At 34.1% G+C, this 24,281-nt stretch overlaps 1 protein-coding gene across 4 annotated transcripts in view; it reads left to right on the top strand.

Annotated features, from left to right (window-relative positions):
- EPG5 (ectopic P-granules 5 autophagy tethering factor) overlaps nt 1-20,957 on the top strand; it is a 139,957-nt gene extending 119,000 nt beyond the window's left edge. For 2 of the 4 annotated variants that reach the window (XM_074279272.1, XM_074279270.1), the window contains exons 36-45: nt 824-999; nt 2,954-3,010; nt 5,369-5,554; nt 8,846-9,055; nt 11,010-11,154; nt 12,504-12,746; nt 14,626-14,842; nt 15,746-15,961; nt 18,001-18,115; nt 20,354-20,957. In XM_074279272.1, coding sequence (XP_074135373.1) covers nt 824-999; nt 2,954-3,010; nt 5,369-5,554; nt 8,846-9,055; nt 11,010-11,154; nt 12,504-12,746; nt 14,626-14,842; nt 15,746-15,961; nt 18,001-18,115; nt 20,354-20,536 — 1,748 coding nt within the window. In that variant the 3' untranslated portion in view covers nt 20,537-20,957. The remainder of the gene's footprint in view (nt 1-823; nt 1,000-2,953; nt 3,011-5,368; nt 5,555-8,845; nt 9,056-11,009; nt 11,155-12,503; nt 12,747-14,625; nt 14,843-15,745; nt 15,962-18,000; nt 18,116-20,353) is intronic. The other 2 variants (XM_074279273.1, XM_074279271.1) reach the window with 1 other exon arrangement.
- The last annotated feature ends 3,324 nt before the right edge of the window (nt 20,958-24,281 follow it).

Here is a 24,281-nt window from a genome sequence, read left to right as displayed (position 1 = left end):
TAGAGTAATGGAGAGAAAGGAGGAAGAAAATGTGAGTGACATAGAGGTAGAATCACTAGGATTTGGTAACTGATTAGATATGGAAGATGAGGCACTAGGAATTATTAAAGACTTATGAAATTTTAAGTTTTCATAACTGAAAGACTAGTAGTACCACCAACAGAAAGAGGAACAATTTGAGTAGGAATGGCCTTTAGGGAGAATATAAATTATTTGGGGCATGTTGATTTTGAAGTATAAGAACATAAGTTATTTGGGGTATTTGAGATGTCCAACAGACAGTTGTAAAAAAGAATCAGAAGTTCAGGGATGATAATAGAGATGGATTTCCGAATCATATCCATAGAAGTAGTTGAATTGAAGCAGTGGGAGGGGGTAATGGCACTTAAAAAAAGAATATAAAGAAAAGAGACAGTATTGAATTGTTTCTAAATGTTTGACAGTGAAGGAGAAGTGAGAAAGGCGCCAGCAACTTGAGATATGAGAGGTAGCAGGGTCAGCAGACACCAACTTTAGGTGACTTCTTTAAATACTTGATTCTTGGCCTTGGAGTTGTTCTTTGGAATCCCCATCACTTCCCCTCTAAAATACCACACAAAGTCTCCCTTTTTAGCTGGTTTTTTGGTCTTTTAGGAGAAGAAACTATATTCCATATACTAATTCACTACAATTTGCCATTCTATAATCAATCAGTAATCATTTTATTTCTAGTTTTTGCTACCATGAAAAAATGTTGCTACTATGTGTATTTTGATAACTGAATCTTTTTTGGTGATTTTATTTTCTAGGATGATAATTATTCATATATTTTTTTTAAACTTAGATAAACTCTTGCCTGGTGATGAAGGAGCACTTTGGCTACACTTAATGCATTATTGTGAAACATGCACAGCACCCAAAATGCCAGAATTTATTCTCTTTGCTTTCCATAATGAATACCAAAAGCTTCCATGGAAGGACATGCACCCAGACCAAGTGCTAATGGAGGCATTCTTCAAAGTAAGTACTTTATAGTAGTAAAGATAATGATTTTATAATGAATAATATTAACCTTTGCCAGTATTAAAAAGACTTTGAAGAACACCAGAATCAATGGAGTATATTTTCTGCAATCTGGATTATTTTTTTTAAGTCAAATTTATATGAGACTGTTAAATGCATTTATTATTTGTTGTGTATCTACTCACAGTCGGATAAGATTTCTTTAATGACATTTACCTTTAAACTATCTTCTTGATTAGACAGCATAATTAGACAGCATTAGGCCCAACAATTTACTCTTAATACTATAATGCCTATTTATAGGCACTATAGTATTATAGAAAGTTAAACTTACTTCTTAAGAAAATAAAACTCAATCTTTATTTTCTATAAGCTGTTGTAAAGTGTATAATTAAAGGGAAGTGGAAGTGTACCTTGGAATGCCATGTATTCACATTAGGTCTCTGATTTTTTCCATTTAGAACTTGAAATTGAATGAGGAAGTGATATAGCATGTAAGTGCTTAACTCTTTGCAAAAAACTTAGTAAATGTTTTTGGTTACTATATTACTATTGAGAAATAATTGTGAATAATGTGCACCATCAAACACATTGACTGGCATATTACACTTTTAACTATCTTTGGCATGATCTTATCAAATTTTTACTTGAAAAAATCATGAATGAAAAAATATTAAGTACTTACTATATATACTAAGCCTGAGGTGACAAATACAAAAGCAAGAAGTTTTTGATCTCAATGTACTTGAAATGAAGGAGACAACTCTCACTAGGAGCAGTGGCCTTGAGTGATGTTGGGGATGAAATAAATATATTTGAATGCTTCCATATGCTTTACAAATATTCTCTCACTTGATCTACACAACAATCCTATGAGCTAGATGCTATTATAAAAATCCCACTTTGTGGTTTAGGAAACTGAGGCATATAAGGTTAAGTGATCTCTCCAGGCTGGAAGTGTCTAAAGCTGGATTTGAACTTAGGTCTTAGCATTAGGCCCAATACTTTACTCTAAGCCCAGCAATATGTCTTCTGTACTACTTAGCTGCCTTTCTTCTGCCCTAGGTCTGATTAAGTAAGGTTGATTCTCAGTATTGGAACAAAATGATATCCTTTCAGGTCAGAAGTATATTTGACAAGAGTAGGTATTATGGATACTACAGAATGCCTGAGCCATATCCCTGTTGTCTGAGTTACCCACACTAGTAGTCTACCAGCCAAGTTTAAGGACACCCCTGGAGCACCTTCTGGATGCTTTGTACTTAGACAAATCAAAAGTGATCCCAGCAGCCTCTGCTTTTAAAAAGTCTTTTGAACCAACCAAGACTTGAGGATGATTTCAATAGCTTAAAAAAAAAAATAGCTTAATTTGCATGAAGGGGAGGGATTAGGATATTATTTTTCCACAAAGGAGCACTTTAGTCTGAAAAGATAGCCAAATAATGAGTGGGGCCACAGGTGAGCGTATTGACACAACGCAAACTAACCTGAAACATTAGTGGAATTGATTAGATTATGGTTCATGTTTCTAAAACTAAAAGGGGGTTTTGTGTGTGTGTGTGTGTGTGTGTGTGTGTGTGTGTGTGTGTGTGTGTGTGTGTGTGTGTGTGTGTGTGTAGGTGTGTAGGTGTTTGGAGAAGAGGGAATGAAAGAATGAAATGACAGTCTTAAACATAGCAACATAATTGGTAAGACTTTTATAATCTGTTTTTACCTTTTAAAAGTTTTAAATAATTCATAATCCAAATGTGGTATTCTTTTTTAAAGAAATCCATTTTATTAATCTCTTATTGATCTCTTGTTTTGTATCACCTACATTTCCCAATGCATTCATATCCTGACCCCTTCTTAGAGAAAGAGATTCTTATAACAAAGGGAGGAAAAAGAATGGGGGAGAAGCAGCTTAATAAAACTAATCAACATATCAAAATTATCTGATTTTTTTGTGCAGTGCTCTATTCCCACAATCCTTGACTTTTATAAAGGAGCCAGAGGGAGGTCTTGCTTGGTAATTATAATTTTGTAGCATTCACTTTCCCTTGTTTTGTTTTTCTTTGCTTTTACAGTAAAGAATTGGAAGCAAAGCAGATGTCAGTTAATAGAGGAATAGCTAAACAAATTGTGGTATGTGGGTGTTACAGAATTTTATGGTACTATAAGAAATGATAAATATGTTGATAGAGAAACTTGGAAAGACTTTTTGAATTGATTGATACACAGTCAAGTAAGAAGAATAAGGAAAGCAATATGCATGATGATTACAACTCTGATTATGTACAGCTACATTCATGTACTACAATTTATTTAGCTAATCCTCAATTAATAGACATCTATTTTGTTTGCAATTCTTTACTATTACAAAAAGTGTGTTGCTATAAATATTTTGGTATATATGGGGCCTTTCTTTTTTGTCTTTCATCAGAATTGTTAAGGTTTAAGCATAGTAATGAAATCTCTGGGTCAAAGATTGTAGACATTTTATTCACTTTCTTTGCATAATTCCAAATTGTTTTCCAAAAGTGTTGGACCAATTCATGAGTCCACTAATATTGTATTAGTATGCCTGTCTCTTCATAACTGAAGCATTAAGTATTCTCACCTTTTATCATCTTTGCCACTTTACTGGGGATGAGGTGAATGTTAGAGCTGTTTTGATTTACATTTTCCTTATTATTAGTGATATAGAACACATTTTCATATGGTTGTTAATAGTGGTATAATTATTTTGAGAATTTAAAAAAAAAACACCATCCTTTGACTACTTAATAATTGGAGAATTTCTTGTGTCATATATTAAACCTATTACCCTATCAGATTTTCTCTTTGTATTGGAAGCATAGTTCTTTTAAATTTAGTTATTTATAAGAATAAATAAAACATGAATAAGGTATTTAACACTGATTTTGTATCCCTAGGGCCTCTAAAAAAGGGAAGACATTGTATTTTAATTTTTAGTATCTATATATCTTGAATTCTGAGGAATTTTAAAATAAGCTGTCATTGAGTTTTATTTTCCATCTCAGAGAAGAGACAATGAGTGATTCTATAACTGTTTGAGTGTGTAAATTGATAAAGATATCAAGTAGTTATTTTTTTTTTTGCACTAAAGAATAAACAGGAAGAGATAAGCTTAACTTTATGGTGAGAGAAAGTGTTAAAAATAATGATTGTTTACTTTTGTAGAGTGCTTTATGAATTCATTTCCTCACTGTTGTAGAGTAGATAATGAAATTTTTTTTTATTTCTGTTTGGCAGATGAGGAAACGTAAGTCCTGATGAGGTTAGGCAACTATCCTATGATTATATGACTAGTAAATGACAGAACCAAGGTGGATGCTTAAATCTAATCAATTTAAATCCATTGTCTTATGAGGAAAACCTTTGTGGCTCTTTAAAGTTCATAATAGCAGTGGAATAGGGAAATTGGAAAGGTTTTGTCCTATAAATATATGAATATATTTAATCTTATATATTTTTAAGACATTGAGCTTTTTAGTGTCAATTGGTCCTTTTCAGCTATATCCATTGGCATAGTTAGAAGTAGGAAATGGGGGAGCATTAATTAAAAATAGAGACATATATCATTAACACAGGAATGAAGGGAAATATATGTATCATTTTCAAATTACAGAGCCAGAATTAGGACATAAGACAGTTATGTAAGATACAATATAAAAATATTTTGGATATTATTTTTCAGTAATGTCAGTACATTTTTAATACTTGAAAATTCCTCCTTCCTTGATCTAGTAATTTTAAAAATTACATAGGTGATAAACCCAATTTTTGTTCTATTAATGCAGTGTATAATAATAACCCCAGGGGTGCTGTAGTGTTTAACCTTTGCTTAGAATAGACAAATGGCTTTAAACTGCCTTTACTACTCGGAATTTGTTATATCCTGTATGTAAACTGGAGTGGGTTGTTGATCTTGACATTGAAGAAAATGATTTTATGTTTTTTTTCCTTGAAAGAAGCAGGGATTTTGGAGGAATCTTTTATTTGCTTTCCAATGATTTTTTCTTGCACAACATGACAAATATAGAAAATATGTTTAAAAAGATTGCATGTATTTAACCTGTATCAAATTACTTATTGTCTTGGGGAGATGGAGGGAAAGGAAGGAGGAAGAGAAATTTGGAACATGAAGTTTTATAAAAATGAATGTTGAAAAAACTGTCTTTATGTGTATTTGGAAAAACAAATAGTATGGAGAGAAAAAAAAATTTGACAAAATATTCATTTAAGTAATGAACTTCCCTGGTGCCGTTAAAAATGCTTTTAATTTGCAGAAACAAAATTGTTTAAGCATGGTAAATCAAATAATTTTTTTTTTCTTAAACAGTTTTGATCTATTTTCTCTTAGGTGGAAAGAGGAAGTCCTAAAAGCTGTTTCTTATTCATGGGTTCTATTTTGTGTGAAGTAAACTGGGTTAGTGTACTGGCTGATGCCTGGAATCCCAATCCCTATCCAGAAACACGAAGCATGATTGTCTGCCTGCTCTTCATGATTATCTTACTGGCAAAGGAAGATCAACTTGTAGACCAAGCAGTAAGTCTTAAAGGTTAAAGGCCTGGTATATCTTGGTAAATTTCCTTTCCTTCTTAGGCCTCACATATTTCAGTGACAGGATTTAAGCATATTTACATTTCTTTTACATGAGTATAGGTAGACATTTAGTATTAAAAATTATTAAAAGAATCAGAGGAAGAACTCTGACATAACTGTATATATCTTTTAGAAAATCTATGGAAAGACAGGGACAAAAATAACACTGGAAAATGAGTGTGGTTTGGATTGAATATAAAGTATATGAGCCTTGCCTATAAAGTAATAAGGCTAATTTTCTTGTTTACTTTGCTTTGAAGATAATTAGCTTGAAAGAATATTCATTAGGAGGTATAAAATTATTTTTAAAAATTAATTTTTTTTTTAATCTTCAAAATTCTATCTTTTCTTCCTTCCATTCTTTCTCTTTTCCTGAGAATGAAATAAAGAAAAAACAAAACTTCTATTAGCAACATGGTTTAGTCAAGAACATCAATTCCCACATTGACCATATTTTTAAAGAAAATCTCAATCTGTATTCTGTTATCATGAATCATTTGGTATTTGCTTGGTCATTGTGTTGATCAAAGGTTTTAAGTGTTTCAAAATATTTTGTCTTTACTATTTTGTTGTTATTGTTTGATTGTTCTTCTGGTTCTATTCACTTTGTTCTGCATTAGTTCATATATGTCTTTCCACATTTCTCTGAAACTACCCTCTTCTTATGATTTCTGTTTTTTTTTTTTTTTTTGTTTTTTTGTTTTTTGTTTTTTCCTTTTAAAAAAATTCAATTTTACTTCATTCACAGTTTAGGTTCTTTCTTCCCTCATCCATTGAGAATGCAAGAAATACAAAACCTATTACAAATATGAAGTCATATAAAACATATGTATTTAATCTTGTATATTTTAAGGCTTATGTATTAGCCATGTTTGGCAGGGGAGAGTGGGAAGAGAAGAGAAAAATAAAATGAGAGGAAAAGAGTATATTTCAATCTGCAATCTGAATCCATCACTTCTACATCTGGAGGTGAATAGCATTTTTCATTTTTGAATTGTGGTGGGTCAATGTGTTGAGATAATAAACATTTCACACTCAATTATCTGTACAGTATTACTGATGCAGTATAAATTGTTTTCATGGTTCTGTTCATTTCATTCTGTATCAGTTCATGTAAATCTTTTTAAATCTTTCAGAAACCATCCCCTTCATTTCTTACAACACAATAGTATTCCATCAGATTTAAATACCATATTTTGTTCCAATTTTCCCTCTAGCATCTCATTTTATTTATAGAAAACACTCAACTCTTTTAAAAAGCAAAACAAAACCTTTCAAGATTTCTAGTTGTTTTTATGTCCAAGCTTTGTCTTGCTTTGAAGTTTTGCTTATAGAAGTTTCTCTTTTTCTAGGTTTGTGTCTTTAAGTATCCCTGTTACGATAGTAGCTTTTCATGGTCAGATTCTTTTTTTTTTTTTTTTTTTCTTCTAATTTTATACCTAACTTTGGATTTTTGTTAGATCTGATATCTGTGCACTTCTATTTGAAATAACTGTTCTGAACTTATGTCTTGAATACTTGATAGCTTGAACTGAATTTTGACAAGCTTTTAGTGTTCCCAAAGGGTATGATCTCATTTCAAACAAACAAACATTTTTAGACTCAAACAAAATCTAATTTCTCCTCTTCTAGACTGAGCTCTGCAAGTTCTTGACCTGCACTTGGGTCTGAGCAAAACATGTACTTAGCCCTATGGGAATTCTAGTTGACTGCTGTTAGACTCAGCCACTATTGCCTAGTTGGAGAATTCCATAGCTTCAGAATGACAGAACCACAGGCTCCCCTTTGGTCTTGGGTTCCTTTCTTGCTTATTGCCCTGGAAGCTTCAGACTGGATTGGAAACTGGAACTGAGATCCCACTTTGCTCCTGGGGTTAGAGCCACACAATTTCCACTTGCTTCTGAGCTTTCTCTTTGTTTAGCACACAGCCTAAGACTGAGATAACTCTTCATCTTGGAATGCAGCCGCTAAGTATAGGTTCCCTTCTCATTCTGCTCTGAATTTGTGAGCTGGAATTGAGTAGTAAGTAACAAAACTGCCAGTTGGCATCTATTCCTGCATCTTATATAAGGTCAAGCTCTTCTTTGTTAGTCTAACACCTCTTTTTGCCTTGATGATAGCTTTAGTCCTCTTTCAGTTCCTCAGCAAGGTTGGGAGTGAACGGGAGTAGCTGCACAGCATTCCTGGCTAGAACCTGGACCATATTTTCATACTTTGTTGTTTATGTTCCTGTGTTTACCTGGGATGGAAAGTCACTCACTGTGATTTATTTCTTGGATTTTCTATGCAAGACTTGGTCTGGTTTATTTTACTCATATTTTTTTGGAAATTATAAGGGAGAACTTAATGTATACATTTTCCTGCTACTCTCATATTTTGTTTCTGCTTCTCAGTTGAATCAGTCCTCATAATTTAATAACCACATCTGTGACTAAAATAAAAGGTCAGTTTTGGGATAGTTTATTTAGTAATTTAATTTAGTAATCCCTAAGATTTGAAAATCTTCACTGAGTCATAACAAGAACTTAGAGCTACAGAGGATCTTAAGAACCATTAGTTCATTCATGCCATTCATCCCTCTACAACTCATCCATTCCATGGTTGTCCAGCCTTTTCTAGTGAGAGTGATTCCATTGTGCAAAACAACAGAGTTACAAGAGGAAAAAAAGAACCCTTTTTAACCTATAAAAGTTAGAGTTTCCTTCTCATCACAAATAGCTGTTCTTTAGTGTATTTATTCCTTAATTGTACAATTAGCAAATTGTTTTCCTCAAAGAGAAGCTTGTTGGTATCATTTTCCAATTAAGTATTTAAGATGAGTTAGAAGGAATCCAGAAATATCATTTCTAAAATAATATCTAGTTAATTTCTTTTAATACAAGATCCTGCCTTATGATTAAGAGGTATAGATTAGTAGATACTTTCTTGTTTTTACTCACAGAATTCTCAATAGTTAGAGAAGTTCCCTTCAAAATTGGGCCTATAATATTTATAAATATATGTTTGTGTGTGTGTGTGTGTGTGTGTGTATTTTTTTTAAACCAAGTCTTGAATTATTATGTTTACTGCATGTCACTCTATACTGACTTTCTATTATGTTCTATTCATTGTCAATCTGCATAGCCAATAACCACTACAAAAATACTGAGAAAAATTCCCTGCTAGAAAAATGGATCAATACATGTAATTCTAGAACTAAACATCATATTTGTTTGTTTGTTTGTTTTTCCCCAGGATTCCCCATTGCTCAATCTTCTTGGGCAGGCAGGCTCTCTTTCCTGGCATCTTGTAGATATTGTGTCGTACCAAAGTGTCATTGGGTACTTTAGCAGCCATTATCCTCCATCTATCATCCTAGCAAAAGCTTCTTCAGCTGAATTAATAGTAAAACTCTTGAAAGCATCTGCAGGCTTCCATATTCCTACTGATGGACAAATACATCTTGTAAGTAGATTATCTGCTACAAAGTTCTAAGAACTTTTAATGACTAGTAATAATAGAATTGTATAGTGTGTATATTTTCATAATATATAGGATAATCACTGAATTATTCATAGCTCATAAATTGCCTCATCATAAGATGATGAAAGGTGTATTGTAATTATACTAGATTAAAAAATTTTCCAGTTAAAAATGCTGCATGATAAATGAGAAAGGTTGTTTTATCTTTTTTAGTCATTGAAACATTAATTAAGTGCATACTATGTGCCTAGAACTGTGCTAAGTATTAAGGATTCAAAGTCAGAGGTAAATTAGCTTTTGCCCTCAAAGAGCTTATATTCTTATAGGAGAGGCAATATGGACACATAAGCATATAGAATATTTACAAGATGAATAAAAGGTAATTATGGAAGGGAGTGTGCTCCCTGTGGGGATTGGGAAATATGGGAATGTGGTATTGGGAGTGTCTTTTTGTATAAGGTGGCTCTTGAGCTAACTAAATCTTAAAGGAAATCATTTATTCCAAAAAGCAGATATGAGGAGGGAATATATTTCAAATAAAGTTGATAACTGGTGTGAGGGCATAGGGATAGGTTATGGAGTGTTGAGAATATAAAAGTGTAATTAGTACATTATGACAATCCCTGGGTGTGGGGAGGGAGTACAAAGTCTGGAAAGGTAAGAAGAACCTTATGTGACCAGAATGAGGTTAATGTTTAATCCTTGATGTACTGGAAAACCATTGGGGCTTTTTGATCATGGAGTGACATGCTCAAACTCAATTTAGGGAAATTATTTTAGCAGTTTTGTGTAAAATAAGTTGGAGTGAAGAGAGACTTGAGTGAGAATGACCAAACCAAAAACCTTTGCAGTAGTTCAGATGAGATGGGCTTGAGTTAGACAGTGGCAGTGTGAGTGAAGAGGAGTGGGGGAGGTGTATGTGAAAGATGTTCTGGGGGAACCAGCAGCAAGATTTGGCATCTAATTAGAGAGGTCTGTGAGGGATGTATCAGAAGTGACCCCAAGTTCGGGATTCTGGGCAGAATGAAGTTGTTTGTGCCTGGTGGCAAGGGAGAATTTTGGGAAAGGGATGAGTTTGGAGGTAGGGAGACCATGTGGAGATGCTTAGGGGTCATCCATTTTGAGGCACTAAAATTGGTGATGTGGTTCAGACCTTATGTGGCTCCACACACACCTGGGAGGCATTGTCACAGGCCGCCCTTAAAGGATTTATCCTTTGTTAACTTTCCATTTGCTTGGCCAGAGAATTGACACTAATCATGACAGCTAAGTTCTAATCTTGGTGTTTTTATTAATTAACGTTGGGCAATCACTTGAGTCTCTGTCTCTTATCCCTTGTCAGTCCAGCCTGGGTGATGTGTTCTCCTCATGTTCATCTCAAATGAGCACATATTTCCTTTAAACCTCAGCTCAAGTATACCTCTGATCTGGAGCCTCTTGATCTTTCTTACCTCCCTATCCCACCCCCTATTAGTCTTGCCCCTAATCCTAATGTACTTAGAGATATTTTGCATACATTTATTTATGTATACATTTTTTATCTTGCCTAGAACATAGACTCCTTGAAGGCAGGGCTAATTTGATTTTTGTCTTTGCATCCTTAATTCCAAGCACAGTGCCTGCTGCAGAGTTTGGCTCAATAAATGTTTGTTATTCTATTGCTTGAGTCTGTAGACCTACCCTCTCATATTTGTATGACCTTGCAGAAGCTATTTCACTTTCCTGAACTTGTTTTTTTAATTTGTAAATTAGGATCAATTAATACCAGCACTGTTTACTTCCTGGAATTGTTGTGAAAATCAGATGAGATGATGAATGTCAAATTTTAAAAAAAATATATAAACTCTTCTATTATTGAATGTGAATATTAACTTAATTTTAGTTGAATTGACTTGAATTCCTCTCTTCTTTTTTTTTCTTTTTTTTCCTTGATTAGGATGCAGTGCCTAAATGCCTAGCTTTCACTCGTCAAGTCGTACAGTTTCTCAGCTCTCTGGAACAAAATGGAAAAATTACCTTTGCAGTTCTAGAACAGGAAATGTCTAAGCTTTTGGATGACATTGTTGTCTTTAATCCACCAGGTAAGTGACAAATGGAAAAATTGTTAATTTGTTTTAGCCAAATAACTTGCAATGATAATGATAATGAAATGTGAAATACCTCTTCCTCTGAAGATCCCATTTGCTTTAAGCATATCTGTTCCTAAAATATCCTGGCCTCCACTGGCCACTGGGCAAATTCTTGTGAGGGTAAAGTACGAGGTCAAAATGACAGTTATGCACAGACAAGTGCCTGGGAAAGCACAACTTGGGATCTTGCAGCCTTATGCAGGAGTGATATGGTGATATGATATTAGGCTGGTTAAGAGGAGAGACAATTTGTCTGGGAATGCTAAAATCTTTCCTTGAACCCAATATTACATAGTCCCTTCATATATTAAGTGATTTATCTACTTTTTGTTTTCCTTTTTGTTTCCTTAGCAACACTGAGGTTAGAAAGCATTTAAGAATATGGTTAATGATAATAAAGTACTCTCTCATTTTCACTTGCTAGCATCAGTGTTCTTCTTTTTTTCTTTTTTTCTTTTCACTTTTCATGATCTCTATGAGAGCCAATGCAGCAGGTCTGCTACTGGCATCACACAAATAGACATCACAGACTTAGCATCCCTTAACTGTCTTTATCAGTTTCTGTATTTTTATCTCTTACCAGCTTCTCAAACTAACCTGATAGGGTAATTGATATTTTTTTCCTATTAGTGGGTTCATTGATCTTGAAGTTTAATATACTATGAATGCTTCTTTTTTGGATTTGGAATCAGTGTATTGGAGAAATTATACCTATGATTTCATTGGTGTGACAAGTTCATAGGTGAAGAAATGTGTTCTATAACTGTAGTCTTACTTTGCAACTCTTAAGAGAGTTACCTAGGGTCATGTATACAGTGTATTCAGAGTCTGTACTTGAATTCATATCTCTTGACTCAATTTTTCTCTTTCCATGACAATTTTCTGCTTCTTAACTTTTGAAGTTTTTTGTTTATTTTTGTGTTTGAATATTTAAGAAATGAAAAAGAAATTCTTGCTGAATACATCCATCTAAACATTCCACAAGTAGGTTTTTTTTTTCTTTAGCATTTAGCATATTATGGCTCTCATGCACTGTGGCTCCTAGATGGTTTAAAAGCATTATCTTCGCCTAGAAAATAAATCTTCACGCAGCAGGCCAATACTTATTAATTGTCTAGAACTATGGAATGGCTATGTCTTGGTTCTCTAGGAAGCTACAAAACTCTGAAGTCTGCACAAACAATATCTAAGAATTTAAATATTGCTTTTCTCTCCATCAGATGATTTTTAATAATATTGAAGATCTAGTAATGGGTTACCTATGTGTAACAGTAGATATGTCTATATTTTATTCCTTTCAGACATGGATAATCAGACTCGCCATATGGCCCTCAGCAGACTCTTTGTTGAAGTTTTAACAATGATGAATAATGCTAGTGTTCCAACAGCCGAGTTCCTTCGGGGTAGTGTCCGGAACTGGATTGACCAGAAAGTGCATGGGCTAATGGTGCTTCCCCTTTTGACAGCAGCATGTCAGAGCTTGGCTTCTGTCCGGCATATGGCTGAGATTACAGAGGCCTGTATCACTGCCTACTTCCAGGATGGTGAGCAAGCATCATCTCACATCATTGTTTTATTTTTTTCCAGGAAGACCAACGATGATATATTGTAATATAGGAGATAAAAAACCCAACATGAATCAGGGAGTTTTCATTCTGAATTCTTGTGTGTCTCTGAATATATATCTCCCTTTTTTGGTATGAGGAAGGGGTGTTCTTTTTAATAAGCCTTACTCATGTTATTTATATTCCCCTTAATTATATTTTTGATTAACATCACAGTGGTAGCATAGGATTTTATTATCATACTCACTTTCATATCCTTTGTTTATTGTGGAAAACTTAATTATGCACTCTTATTAAGCCATTATTAAATCCTAGTGTTCATTCTTAACATTTTCCTTGACAATTTAACTATTAGGGCTTCCATTTCTTCATATGTGATATTAAGGAATTGGTCTTGAGTTAGAAAAGTACTTACAGTAATTGCTTAATAGATCCTTGTTGATTGATTAGATGACTTCTGAAGTTCCTTTTTGCTCCCCAATTCTTTAGCTATGATTTTCCTATCATTGAAAACTTACCCTTAATCTCAGGTAAATTCTCAGGTAAATAATATTGTTTAAACTGGCACACTTTTCTCAGTGTTTTTAAGATAGCTTTTAAAAAACAAGTTTTTTTATCTTTTTTGTGTGTTTTATTTATTTTTAGTTTCTGGAATGAAACCAGGCATTTCCACAATATAGTATGATTTAAAAAAATGATTGCATATAAAGCTGCAAATCTATTATGTACTATTTCTTTTAAATATGTAATAAAGCTATCATGTACATTTCTTTTATTTATATATGTTTATCTTGTGAATAGAATATGTACACACAGAAACATACAATTGTATCATCTGACACGTAGTAATGGGCTTTGTATATCTCTATAACCACCTTAATAAGTAGAGCGGAACTACTGGCACTTATCCAAAAATGTCTCCTGTAATCTTTTTCATTTCAGTGTCAAGAGAGTTGCATGTCTGAGAGTGATGGCAAGTGGGTAGCACTTGAGATTAGAATGATTATTTTGCACATTTATATCATAATGTCTACATAGACTACTTTAAAACTCTTTTATATTCTTACCTTTTTCTTGATTTTGTTCCTTATAACTTGTGTAACCTTGGGCATGTAGTATATCTTTTTTTTCCTTTTAGCTTCATTTTCTTCCTTGTAAAAATAAAGAGTTTTTACTAGATAACCTCTCAGGACCCTTTTAGCACTAATTGCTATACCTTTAGCATCCCATGACTCAGAAAATTTACTTAAATCTTATCATCAGAAAAAAAGGGAATGTTTAATTGTTTAAATTTCTGATTTAAAACTAATAACTACCTTTTCATGATTTTGTGAATTTTTAACAGATTGCTATCTGAACACGATAAGCTTTGATAAATAGTAATACACTAGGAAACCATGGTCCCATTTCCCTTCCCTGCCCATTAGCTTTGTTAATCCCTTTTCACAACATGCCTAAAAAAAAATTTCCTGTCTCACAAGGCTGTAATTTCTGGGGGCAGAGAAGAAGAGGCCCATATATTTTGTTTATATAGTATCTGGCATGGCATTGTGTTCCATTAGGTAACTTAAAAGATCTTTTTTTAGCAAGATAAAAGAAGACATGCTCTAGGAATTAGAAACTTCTAATCTTACTTTAGTCAGATTTCCTGTATATTATACAGCATCTAGCCTCAATCAAGTGTTTGGTTACTAAATGTTTCTTACTTAAGAGTTGATGTACTGAGTTTCTCTAAGACTATTATGAGAAATAATTTTATATTTTGAAATTTAAAGTGAAAGACTCTATTAGAGTAGTTGTTATGATATTTGGTTTTGTTGTATTTATTTAGCTTCTCTGCTTCCTGCTCTGTTATTAGATTCCCTCAACTATCATTTGGGATGGGGTCCTATCCTGGTATCTCTTCAAGTTCCTGAACTCACCATAGACGACTTTATTCAGGAGTGCCTATCTCTTGGAAGTTATTTGACACTATATGTCTATATGCTGCAGTGTTTAAATAGTGAACAAACATTAAGAAATGAAATGAAAATGCTGCTAACCTTAGGAAAGTGGCTGGAACAGGTTTATCCCAGGTAAGTTGTTGGTCTTCTGGATGCCATATTAAGCATGTTACTTAGTTAACTTAATGTTTATGTTAATGTGTGTATTTAAGCTTTAACTAAGCATGAGCACAAAGAAACAAATGGTATATAAAACAAATAAGAACAGTCCTAAGTCAAATTTTTCTTGATGGGCTTTTGATCAACCAGGTCTGTTACCTTGGAAACACAGTAGAACAGTGATTTCAAACTCAGAAATGGGGCCACTAAATCCTAGGATCCCTGTGGGGGCTATATATTGATTTATAAACGACACTAACATTAGCAATGTTCTATTGTATTTCTTTCATTTTCTTAAATATTCCCCCCCATTACATTTTAATTTGGTTTCAGGGCCAGGCCTTATAGTTGACACTTCTCTCTTAGAATACCTTGCAAAAAGTGATTACAAGAATAATGCATAGAGAATTAAGATATGAAACCTTCCATTAAAAGCAAAACATTTTGTGATTGTAAACTCTGGTTGTGAAGAGTAGGGCATATTACCAAAACCCCATAGAATGACAGAATGTTGGGACTGGAAAGGACTTTAGAAGTCATGAGTACAGATTCTGAGGCTTTTCCTGTCCACTTTATTTTACGGATGAGAAAACTGAGGCAGCTTAGATAAGTCCAGTGATTTGCCTGAGGTCACACATCTAGTTCTAGTGCAGGAAACTAGCATCCAGATGCCAAGCCAGTTATGTTTCTGCTACCAGTTGATGATCTTAAGAATATTTCCTTATTGTTCTTTTTTAAAAGTAATATTTTTATTTGAATCTTCAACTTAATGGTTCATACCATGGACTATTTACCTAAGTGTTGGAGGGGATGGCAGGGTGGGGTGCAAATCGGCTCCTAATTTTTCCCTTTCTTTTGTTATGTATCCTCTCTAAGCTCTGTGAGAGATGAGGCAAAGCTCTTTCTGTGGTGGCACCAAGCGCTACAGTTGGCCCTGATCCAGGCTGAACAGGATGATGCTGTGCTGATCGGATCTGTCATCCGGATTCTTCTTGGGATCCAAAACAGACAGAGCCAAGTAGCTGAGGAAAGGCTGAGTTCAGGGATCCTGGGTGCCATTGGATTAGGCAGGAAGTCTCCCTTGTCTAACAGGTAAAAATTGGAAAGAAATACTTGTCTTTGTGAATTCCTAATTCCAGAACTGGTATGGATGCTGATGAAAAAACTGTTGATTTTGACCAAATACCCATTGATTTAAAATTAGGATGCTGTTCCCCAAATGAACTAATGAAAACCCCCCCACAAAGGTATGAAGTAAAGACCACCACCAGTTATAGACCACATTCCCTCCATTAGAGTCTTCCTCCAATTTCTTACTTTCTTACTGTCATATGGAGAGGACACTGAACTCTGCTGTTCCAGCTCTGCTCTGAGCCTGGGGAAGCCTGAGCATGGATTCAGTGATAGACTGTGTGGCTGATGTTAAGACTCATTAACACCTAATCTCTGCCAAGCTCCATACTAGATACAGGGAATGCAAAAGTAGGAATGAAGCAGTCCTTAAATCCCAAGGAACTCTTTGGAACCAACCTATATATTTGGGTGGAGTTTCTTAGCAGAAGGTTGGCTGCCAAGCGACGAATTTCTTCAGCCAAAGCAATTGAAGAAAATGATTATGGTATAGAGGAGTTGTGACCTGTTTCAGTGCTGGTTTGTTCTTGAGGTTTTGATGAATTAGTTGTATTCACATTTTACATGAACCACATTTTGAAGAAAACCATAGCCATATTTCTACCAATATAGTTGGTTTCAGAAGTCTATGATAACAATATAATATAGTGTGTGATAGATTTAGTCAGAGGACCTATATTCCAATCCAAAATCTGGGCTCAGCTAACTTTTATGTAAAATAAGGAGGTTACATATGTGCTTCCCTGAGTCTCTTTCAGTTCTAAAATCTGTCATTCTATTTGGATCTTCATGGTACTCTTGTAGATATTTTAAGCTTAAAAATTAACTTTTCCAGCACAAGAAGTTAAAAATCAATGTGTCCATATCGTTATAATCTTGTAAAGCCATGACTTTATTTGCTTCACATATTAAGATTACATAAAGTCAGATAGCACAAGGACAAAATCAGGTTATTGAATTAAAAACTTAATCATTAAAGGTATGTTAAAAGCCTATTAATTTATTACTATTAGTATTATTGTTGAGAAAGAATTTTGAGTAATCTTAAAAAAAAAAAAAAAAAACAAAAAACAAAAAAGCTCCTCCTAGAGGTTTGAATTAGAATCTTGTGTGAAAGAATATGTGTCCTTTTGGTCAGACTCCTAGATTGTCTTTTCTCACACTTAGTTTTATCTCTGTTATTCTCTTCTAATCCTAATCAGTATTGAAGATATTTTTCATATCTTTGGAATAACAGCATTCTTGTGGAACAGCCAGACCTGGTGAAATACAGACATTCCAAATCCAAGAAGTCTATATTTTAACAGTTCATTTCATAGTATATTGTAGAATTCAATAGGATTCAGCAAGTTAATTTTTCTTAAAAGTTTTTCATGCTGTCCAGTATTTAATGTATCTTTGATTTCGCCTCTGCTCAATAGCAAATTTGTAAATTACACTTTCCCTAGCTGCCTTTGCTTAATCAAAATACACATAGGTGTTTATGCATATATGAGTGCACGCACACATGCATATATAGACATACGTGTGTTTATATATTCATATATAAACATATATGTAGTTTTGTTTTTATTTTAATCTTTAAGAGCTATAAGTTAATTTCATAAACCCATAAGGGCTAATGTGCTTGTTGGTATCAAATTTCTCCTTCCATTGAGGGGATATACTTTTATTCCTATAACTGAACTATAACTGAATTTAATGCTCTGTATTTGCTATTATGAATGAAGAATTAAAATATACTAAAGCTCTGTATGGTATAAGTAATATGTATATATATGTGTGTGTATATGCATATAGATATTATATATATATGTATATATATATATATGTATATATATATATAGAGAGAGAGAGAGAGATTAAGATTTATTGATGGCATTAACAAAAAATTGAGGTATTTTACTACAGTTTGAATTTTAATAAAAATTCCTACACTTGATTTGTAATGATTATTTAAATTATAATTTTTTCCTCCTATCGTCTTTGCATTTTCTAAGGTTCCGTGTGGTTGCAAGAAGCATGGCTGCCTTCCTTTCAGTTCAAGTTCCTGCAGAAGATCAAATTCGTTTGAAGTCTGGTTCTGAATTACATTTTTCTCCAAAAGCTCAGCAAGTATGTAATAAATAGCCTCTTTTCTATGTAATCAATCCAGTGAAGGTTTTTAAGCAAGGGAGTTATGTCCAGCTACACATATAGATTGGGAAGTTTAATTTGGCATCTGTGTAAAAAAAGGATTAGGGAAACTAGTTAGTAGGTCTTTCTAATAGATTGGTAAGGTAAGAACATCTGGGTTAAGCAGTGTCATAGAAGTCAGAGTTGGGGAGAGAATTAAAAAAGTAAGTTGTATCAAATACTTCAGAAAAGTAAATGAAAATTAATATGAAGAAAAAGCCATTGAATTTCATAACTGAGAAGTCAAGGATGATCTTGGAAGTAGTACTATTAATGAAATTCAGGGGAGGAAGCCAGATTATGAAGCAGTGGAAACAATAAATGCTATTCTAAAAATTTTAAGAGTGAACATCTTTTGTAATATCAAAGAACTAGAAACAAGGCCACTGCCCACTTGTTGAGGAATGGCTGACCATGTTATGATGCCTAAATGCAGTGGAGAACCATTCACTACAAATAAGAAACTAAGAATATGAACAATTCAGACAAACATGGGAAGACTTATATGAAGTGATACAAAGTACAGTAAATAAAACCAGAAAGCAATTAGGCAATGGGAAGAAGGGAGCTAAGTGATAAGATTGGCAAAAAAGAAAGGGTGATTACTTTCAAACAGTACATAGGAAAAGCTAAAGCAAATTCAGAAGTAAACAAAGTTAAGTAGGACAAACTTTGAAAATAACATGTTAAATTTGTGTATTGTATGTTTGTGTGCATATGCATATCAAGTTATACATGAGATATTTTCATTTTCAGATATAATCTTTTTCTGTTTTATATATGGAAATGTTTTCATGTTTGTTAAAAAAAAATATTCCAGAGATTTTGGCCATGACCCTGAGGTCACTTCTGATTCTGTGAAGTTTTAAATTTCTAATACCAATTAATGCTACTTTTAATCTAAATTTGATGCAGAAAAACTCTCTATTAGCTTGTCTACTACTACTTGGCTTCGAATAGCATGAACTTTGGGTAATTTATCTTTAATCTACCAGCTCACCTCCTAATCTTATCAGATCCTCTTTGTGTTTGCTCCTTGAGCAAGATAAGAACCTATATCTCTTCAGATCAAATATAATTTTACATCTATACATATATTTTATATCAATATCTATCTATCTATTATTCCCTCTCTTTCTCTCTATCCTTATTTTGGTTGTTGTTACCCAGCTATCCCCATTAGTGCCACTTTTCTGAACTGTAACTCCCTTATTAGTACTCAGCACACCCATTCAGGAAGGGTAGAAAGGCAAGGCACCTTCCCCTTCTTTATAGAGCCAAACACTGTTCCTTCCTCATATCCATCTGAGTATCTTCTTTTTTCTTTGCTCTCCTGAGAAGAGAAGCAAGGCAAACCCCTTTCAACTTTTTGATTTGACTCATAACATCAAAAGAAAGAGGGAATGTCATCTGCATGAAAGAAGCAGTATGCTGACTTAAGAGCCTTTTAGTCAGGCTGTTTTAGTACTTAGCAAATGGCTTTTGAAGCTTAGTTCATGCAAAAAGTTTTAAGAGAAAGGATGGATGGATAACTTAGGCATAAGGTCTAAGAATGAAATGAAAGTTCTGAGTTCTACTAAATGGAAATAAAGTTGTTTCCTGAGAGGGAGGCTGATCTTTTGCACAGAAAACACAGAAAAATTAGGTACTCCGACTATGTGATCTTGACTCTTAATTTAAAAAGGAGTTCAACAAGGGAAAGAGTAATGTAACATGGGATGATCCTGGAAGAGATAGAACCTGAGATGGCTCTACAATTGGATTTGGATTTGTGTGGGGAGTAGGAAAGAGGACTTTATAAGTAAGGAGAAAAGAATGGGTAGAAGATTGAATTCCAGGGCAAAGTTAATATTTGGTTTAGTTTTTGCCTTTGTTTTTCTGGGGCAATTGGGGTTAAGTGAGTTACCCAGGGTCACATAGCTAGGACGTGTTAAGTGTCTGAGGCGGGATTTGAACTCGGGTCTTCCTCCTGACTTCAGGGCTGGTGCTTTATCCACTGCCCCATCTAGCTGACCTGTGAAGCTAATATTTGGGTAGGAAGGTAGGAAGATTGGAAAGGTGGTGTAAAGTCAGATTATTGAAGACCTCAGAAATCAGGAAAAGTAGTTTTGCTTCCAACTGCATTGTTGTCTTTATTGCATATGTACATAGTTAAATGTCATCTTCTTTGTTTTTAAGGCACTGAATACTCTTGAATCCATGTCTTCAAGCAAGCAGTATGTAGAGTATCAGGAACAGATCTCCCAAGCATCCCAGTTTATAAAGCATCCTGGCCATTGTCTTCAAGATGGGAAAAGTTTCCTGGCTCTTCTTATTAACTCTCTGTACCCAGAAGTGCATTATTTGGACATTATTCGATAGCAGCACTGAGGTCCATGGAAAACTCTGTGATGATTTCTGTTTACATTTGATGTTGTTATTGCACAAGTAACTTTGACTGTCTAGATCCACTGTAACACTGAGTACAGCCAGTGAGGAGGATGGTTGGAAGGAGTGTGGGCACTGGTTATTTCTACCAGGTATTTTGGATGTAAGAGTTGTATGCACGCGCGTGCACGCGCGCGTGTGTGTGTGCATGTGTTTTCTTAGCTATTACAATAATATTATGTTGAAGCACCAAGGACTTATTTAGTTTTTATTTCTGTAAAATGAAAAACTTCATAAGTTTCAACATGATACAAAGCCAGTGAGCCTTACAGAATGACACAATAAGGGTCACAGATCATAGGACAATTTTTTTCTTTTTCATCTTTCTCCTTGCCCTTAAAAAAAAAAAAATAAACTACTGAAGTTCCCATGTTAGAACTGCATCCAGTTGGAGTCACATGAAAAAGCTACACTTTGAATCTCATTTGGACTCTTCAAAACTATAACCACAGTTAGTCTGAAAATTAGAAATTGTTTATATTTCCTAAAGTAAAGTCTACTTTGTGATTCTACAATCCTTTGGAAAAAATGTGTTCTTTCCCTTAGATGAGAGAAGCCAAGATGTTATTAAATAACCACATTGATTCAGGCTTCCTTTATTACTTCTTACTAGGTTATAAATCCATTACTATGTAACATCACAGTCCCAAACTCCTCTTTTTTCTCTACAAAGTTGTCTTCAGTTCCTGGTGACCAGACTTTTCTGATGAGTTCTCTGGGCCCCTTCTCACATCAGCACATGTTGCCAGACATTTATTTCAAGACTTCCTGGCTGTCCATAGTACCTCCAAAGGTTAGTGTGCTATGCTGGCCTGACTTTTCAAGAATCCAGGGGCCACTTCTATTGGAAACAACTGAGGATGATTGGTGTGGTGTGTATTTGTCCTGGCAAGCTTCTTATTTCCACACACCACATCCCTGAATCAGCTCAGCAATAAAAATGGAACATCTGGAAGTTGAATATGCTTTAGAAGTCAATCCTTGTCTAAAACAATGGTTATCATGGTCATAGGCTATTGATGAGAAGCAAGAGATGGCTGATTGTTATTTTTCTGAAAAATATGTAAGATTCACCATTTGAGGATTCTGTTCATTCATAAAACAAGTCAAAAGGAGAAAAGAATGAGGATATCTTTCTGTCCTCCCCTTTATCTCTTTATGTGATTGAATTCCAGTAGGGGTTAGAAAACCATTCAAAATTCTAAAGAATTGAGTTAAGGCTTACTGTCCCAAGAAGATTGATATTCCTGAATTCTGGATTTGCTGAACAGGGCACCTTATTGTATCACAAAGTGCATTCAGTTTTTAAATATCTATTACTACATTCTGGCTATAATAAATTCACATTCTGTGTCATTTTTTAAAGCATATTTTTGCTGCATATTTCTTTCTCTAGAAATTAGCCAATTAATTTCTATTATCATAGCACTGCCTGCCTGAAGTAAATTTTGCCTGTTTCATAATGCCCTATGCATTTATCTGTAGCTTGGGAACATGTTGTTTTATACTTTTTTCATAGTAACACAGAGTTTTTAGTGAGCTGATGAGCATTCCCTGCTCAGATAATCATTTGAATGTTTGTTCTTATATCTGGCTATGCAGAAGCATTCTTATATTGAACTTCATTAATTAAGTAAAAGAAATTTACCCCAGAGAAACATTCTCTAAAAGCCTTCCATGTGTACTTATTCAGCAAATTGACTATTTCCTAGTTTTTTCTGGCTTGATTTTTTTCCCTAGTCTTTTGAGTTTATTATTTCTCCAGTGCCTTTTTTTTTTTTTTTTTGTCTTCCTTGTATTGTACATGATCAAAATCTTAGAATTCTTGGTTTTTTAACCTGGGCATTTTGGCAGTGTTTTCCTTACTACTGTAAAACACAGTGCCTTGCTCATGGGATGCACTTAATAAATTTTCTTGAATGCATTTGACTGGAAAACCATCCCTGCTGCTCTGATTTTAGCATTTCTGTATGGTTTCTTGGAGGAAAAGATGACAGTCACTAACTCTTAAAACCATAGTAGATGAAAATATCAAATGGCAGTGTATATACTTTAAGGAAAATTATGTTCAATCTGTTAACTTTTGGAACTTTATAATATTTATAATGAACTTGGGTTGTAAAGATTTTAAGAAATAAAGAACATTATTGGTTGCATCTGCAAAGGAATAAGAGGTTTGTGGGGAGATTACCTTGTGAAAATATATTGACTATGAAAAAAATGTGTTAATTGTGAAACTGAATGTAGACTTGATGCCTGGAGTCATTGATTTTATACTGTAATTTGAATAGCAGAGATGTTTGTTAAATAGGCCTCCACTATTATTAATATTTAGTGTTTAACTTTCTAGGTGATGTTAGGATTCCAATAAGGTTTAGCTTCCTGCATGGACTGAATAAATGGGTGACAGAGGGAATTCCAGGCCAAAGTTGTTTGGTAAGCTACTAAAGTGACCTAGGGCCAAAGAAATAGCCTTAAAGGAACAATGCTAACTGTTTATGTACAGTTGTAACTTCCTGGAAAATTATACTGACAGATTGACTAATTTTACTTAACACCAAAGGGCCAGGAGTATTGCACTCTTTCCTCTAAGAATGAGCATTTTCCTTTCTTGAGCATTTTTTTTTTTTTAAACTGTGAACCTAGCAGAATGGGAACTGAAAATATAAATTTTTACCTGGTCTAACCACAAACCATGGGATAATGCCTGATGACATCCATTGTGGGAAGGTGCACTGGTCATAGGCTTTTAGTCACATTCATACTTGGAGAAAGCAGTTGGTCTACAATATTCCCTTCAGATGAAAAGAAGGGTGATGAGGTCCTTAGGCTTTTAATTTTAATGCATATTTCTACCTACCCTCAGTCTTTGATTAACAGTAGATGAAGCTATTTAAGAAGTTATAATTTTATCTACTTTCATGTTTATTATACTTAGTGTCTTATAGAGACAAGGTGTCATCCTCATAAAAAGTCCATGAGGAAAAAATAGGAACAATCAGGTTTGTTTTGAGAGTATGACAATATTTGGAGCCACTGCAAGGTCTTCATTACTTACAAGTGCCCCCTTATTATTCATGTCCAGAAGGTAGTCTGCCATTTTTTTGATTACCATGTTTGATCACTAACTCAATTTTATATATTTTTTTCTTCACATCACATAATATCAGCTCTGTTATATATATGTGAAAAATAATGCAGGCTTGATGATACATACCTATAATCCCTGCTATCAGGGAGACAGAGGTTGATGGATCACTTGAACTCAGGAGTTCTTAACTCCAGAAAAACTAGAGCCAATTGGGTATCCATACTAAGTCCAATACCAATATTGTAAGCCTCAGGGAGCTAGGGCCACCAGGTTACCTAAGTAGTCAATCTTCCCCAGATCAAGCATGGAGCAGATAAAATTTTCCTTGCCCAATAGAAGTGGGATTGGCTTTATTGACCACTGCATAACCAGTCTGAAAAAGAGAAAGACCTAGTCTTTTTTTTTTTTTTCAATAAAAAATAAAATAAAATAAAAGGAAGGAAACCTGAGATTTAAGAACAAAACAATAACCCAATCCTAAATAAAACTAATCTGAACCAAATTTCAACCACCTCTTTCTCAAAGTTAACAGATGGCACTGATCAAATCCAAGCAATAGTATCTTACCTTCCTTACTCTATCTGAAAG

Source organism: Sminthopsis crassicaudata, chromosome 1 (assembly GCF_048593235.1).
Source record: "Sminthopsis crassicaudata isolate SCR6 chromosome 1, ASM4859323v1, whole genome shotgun sequence".
In the NCBI taxonomy this organism is placed as follows: Eukaryota; Metazoa; Chordata; class Mammalia; order Dasyuromorphia; family Dasyuridae; genus Sminthopsis; species Sminthopsis crassicaudata.
This window is presented reverse-complemented; position numbering and strand designations above follow the sequence as displayed.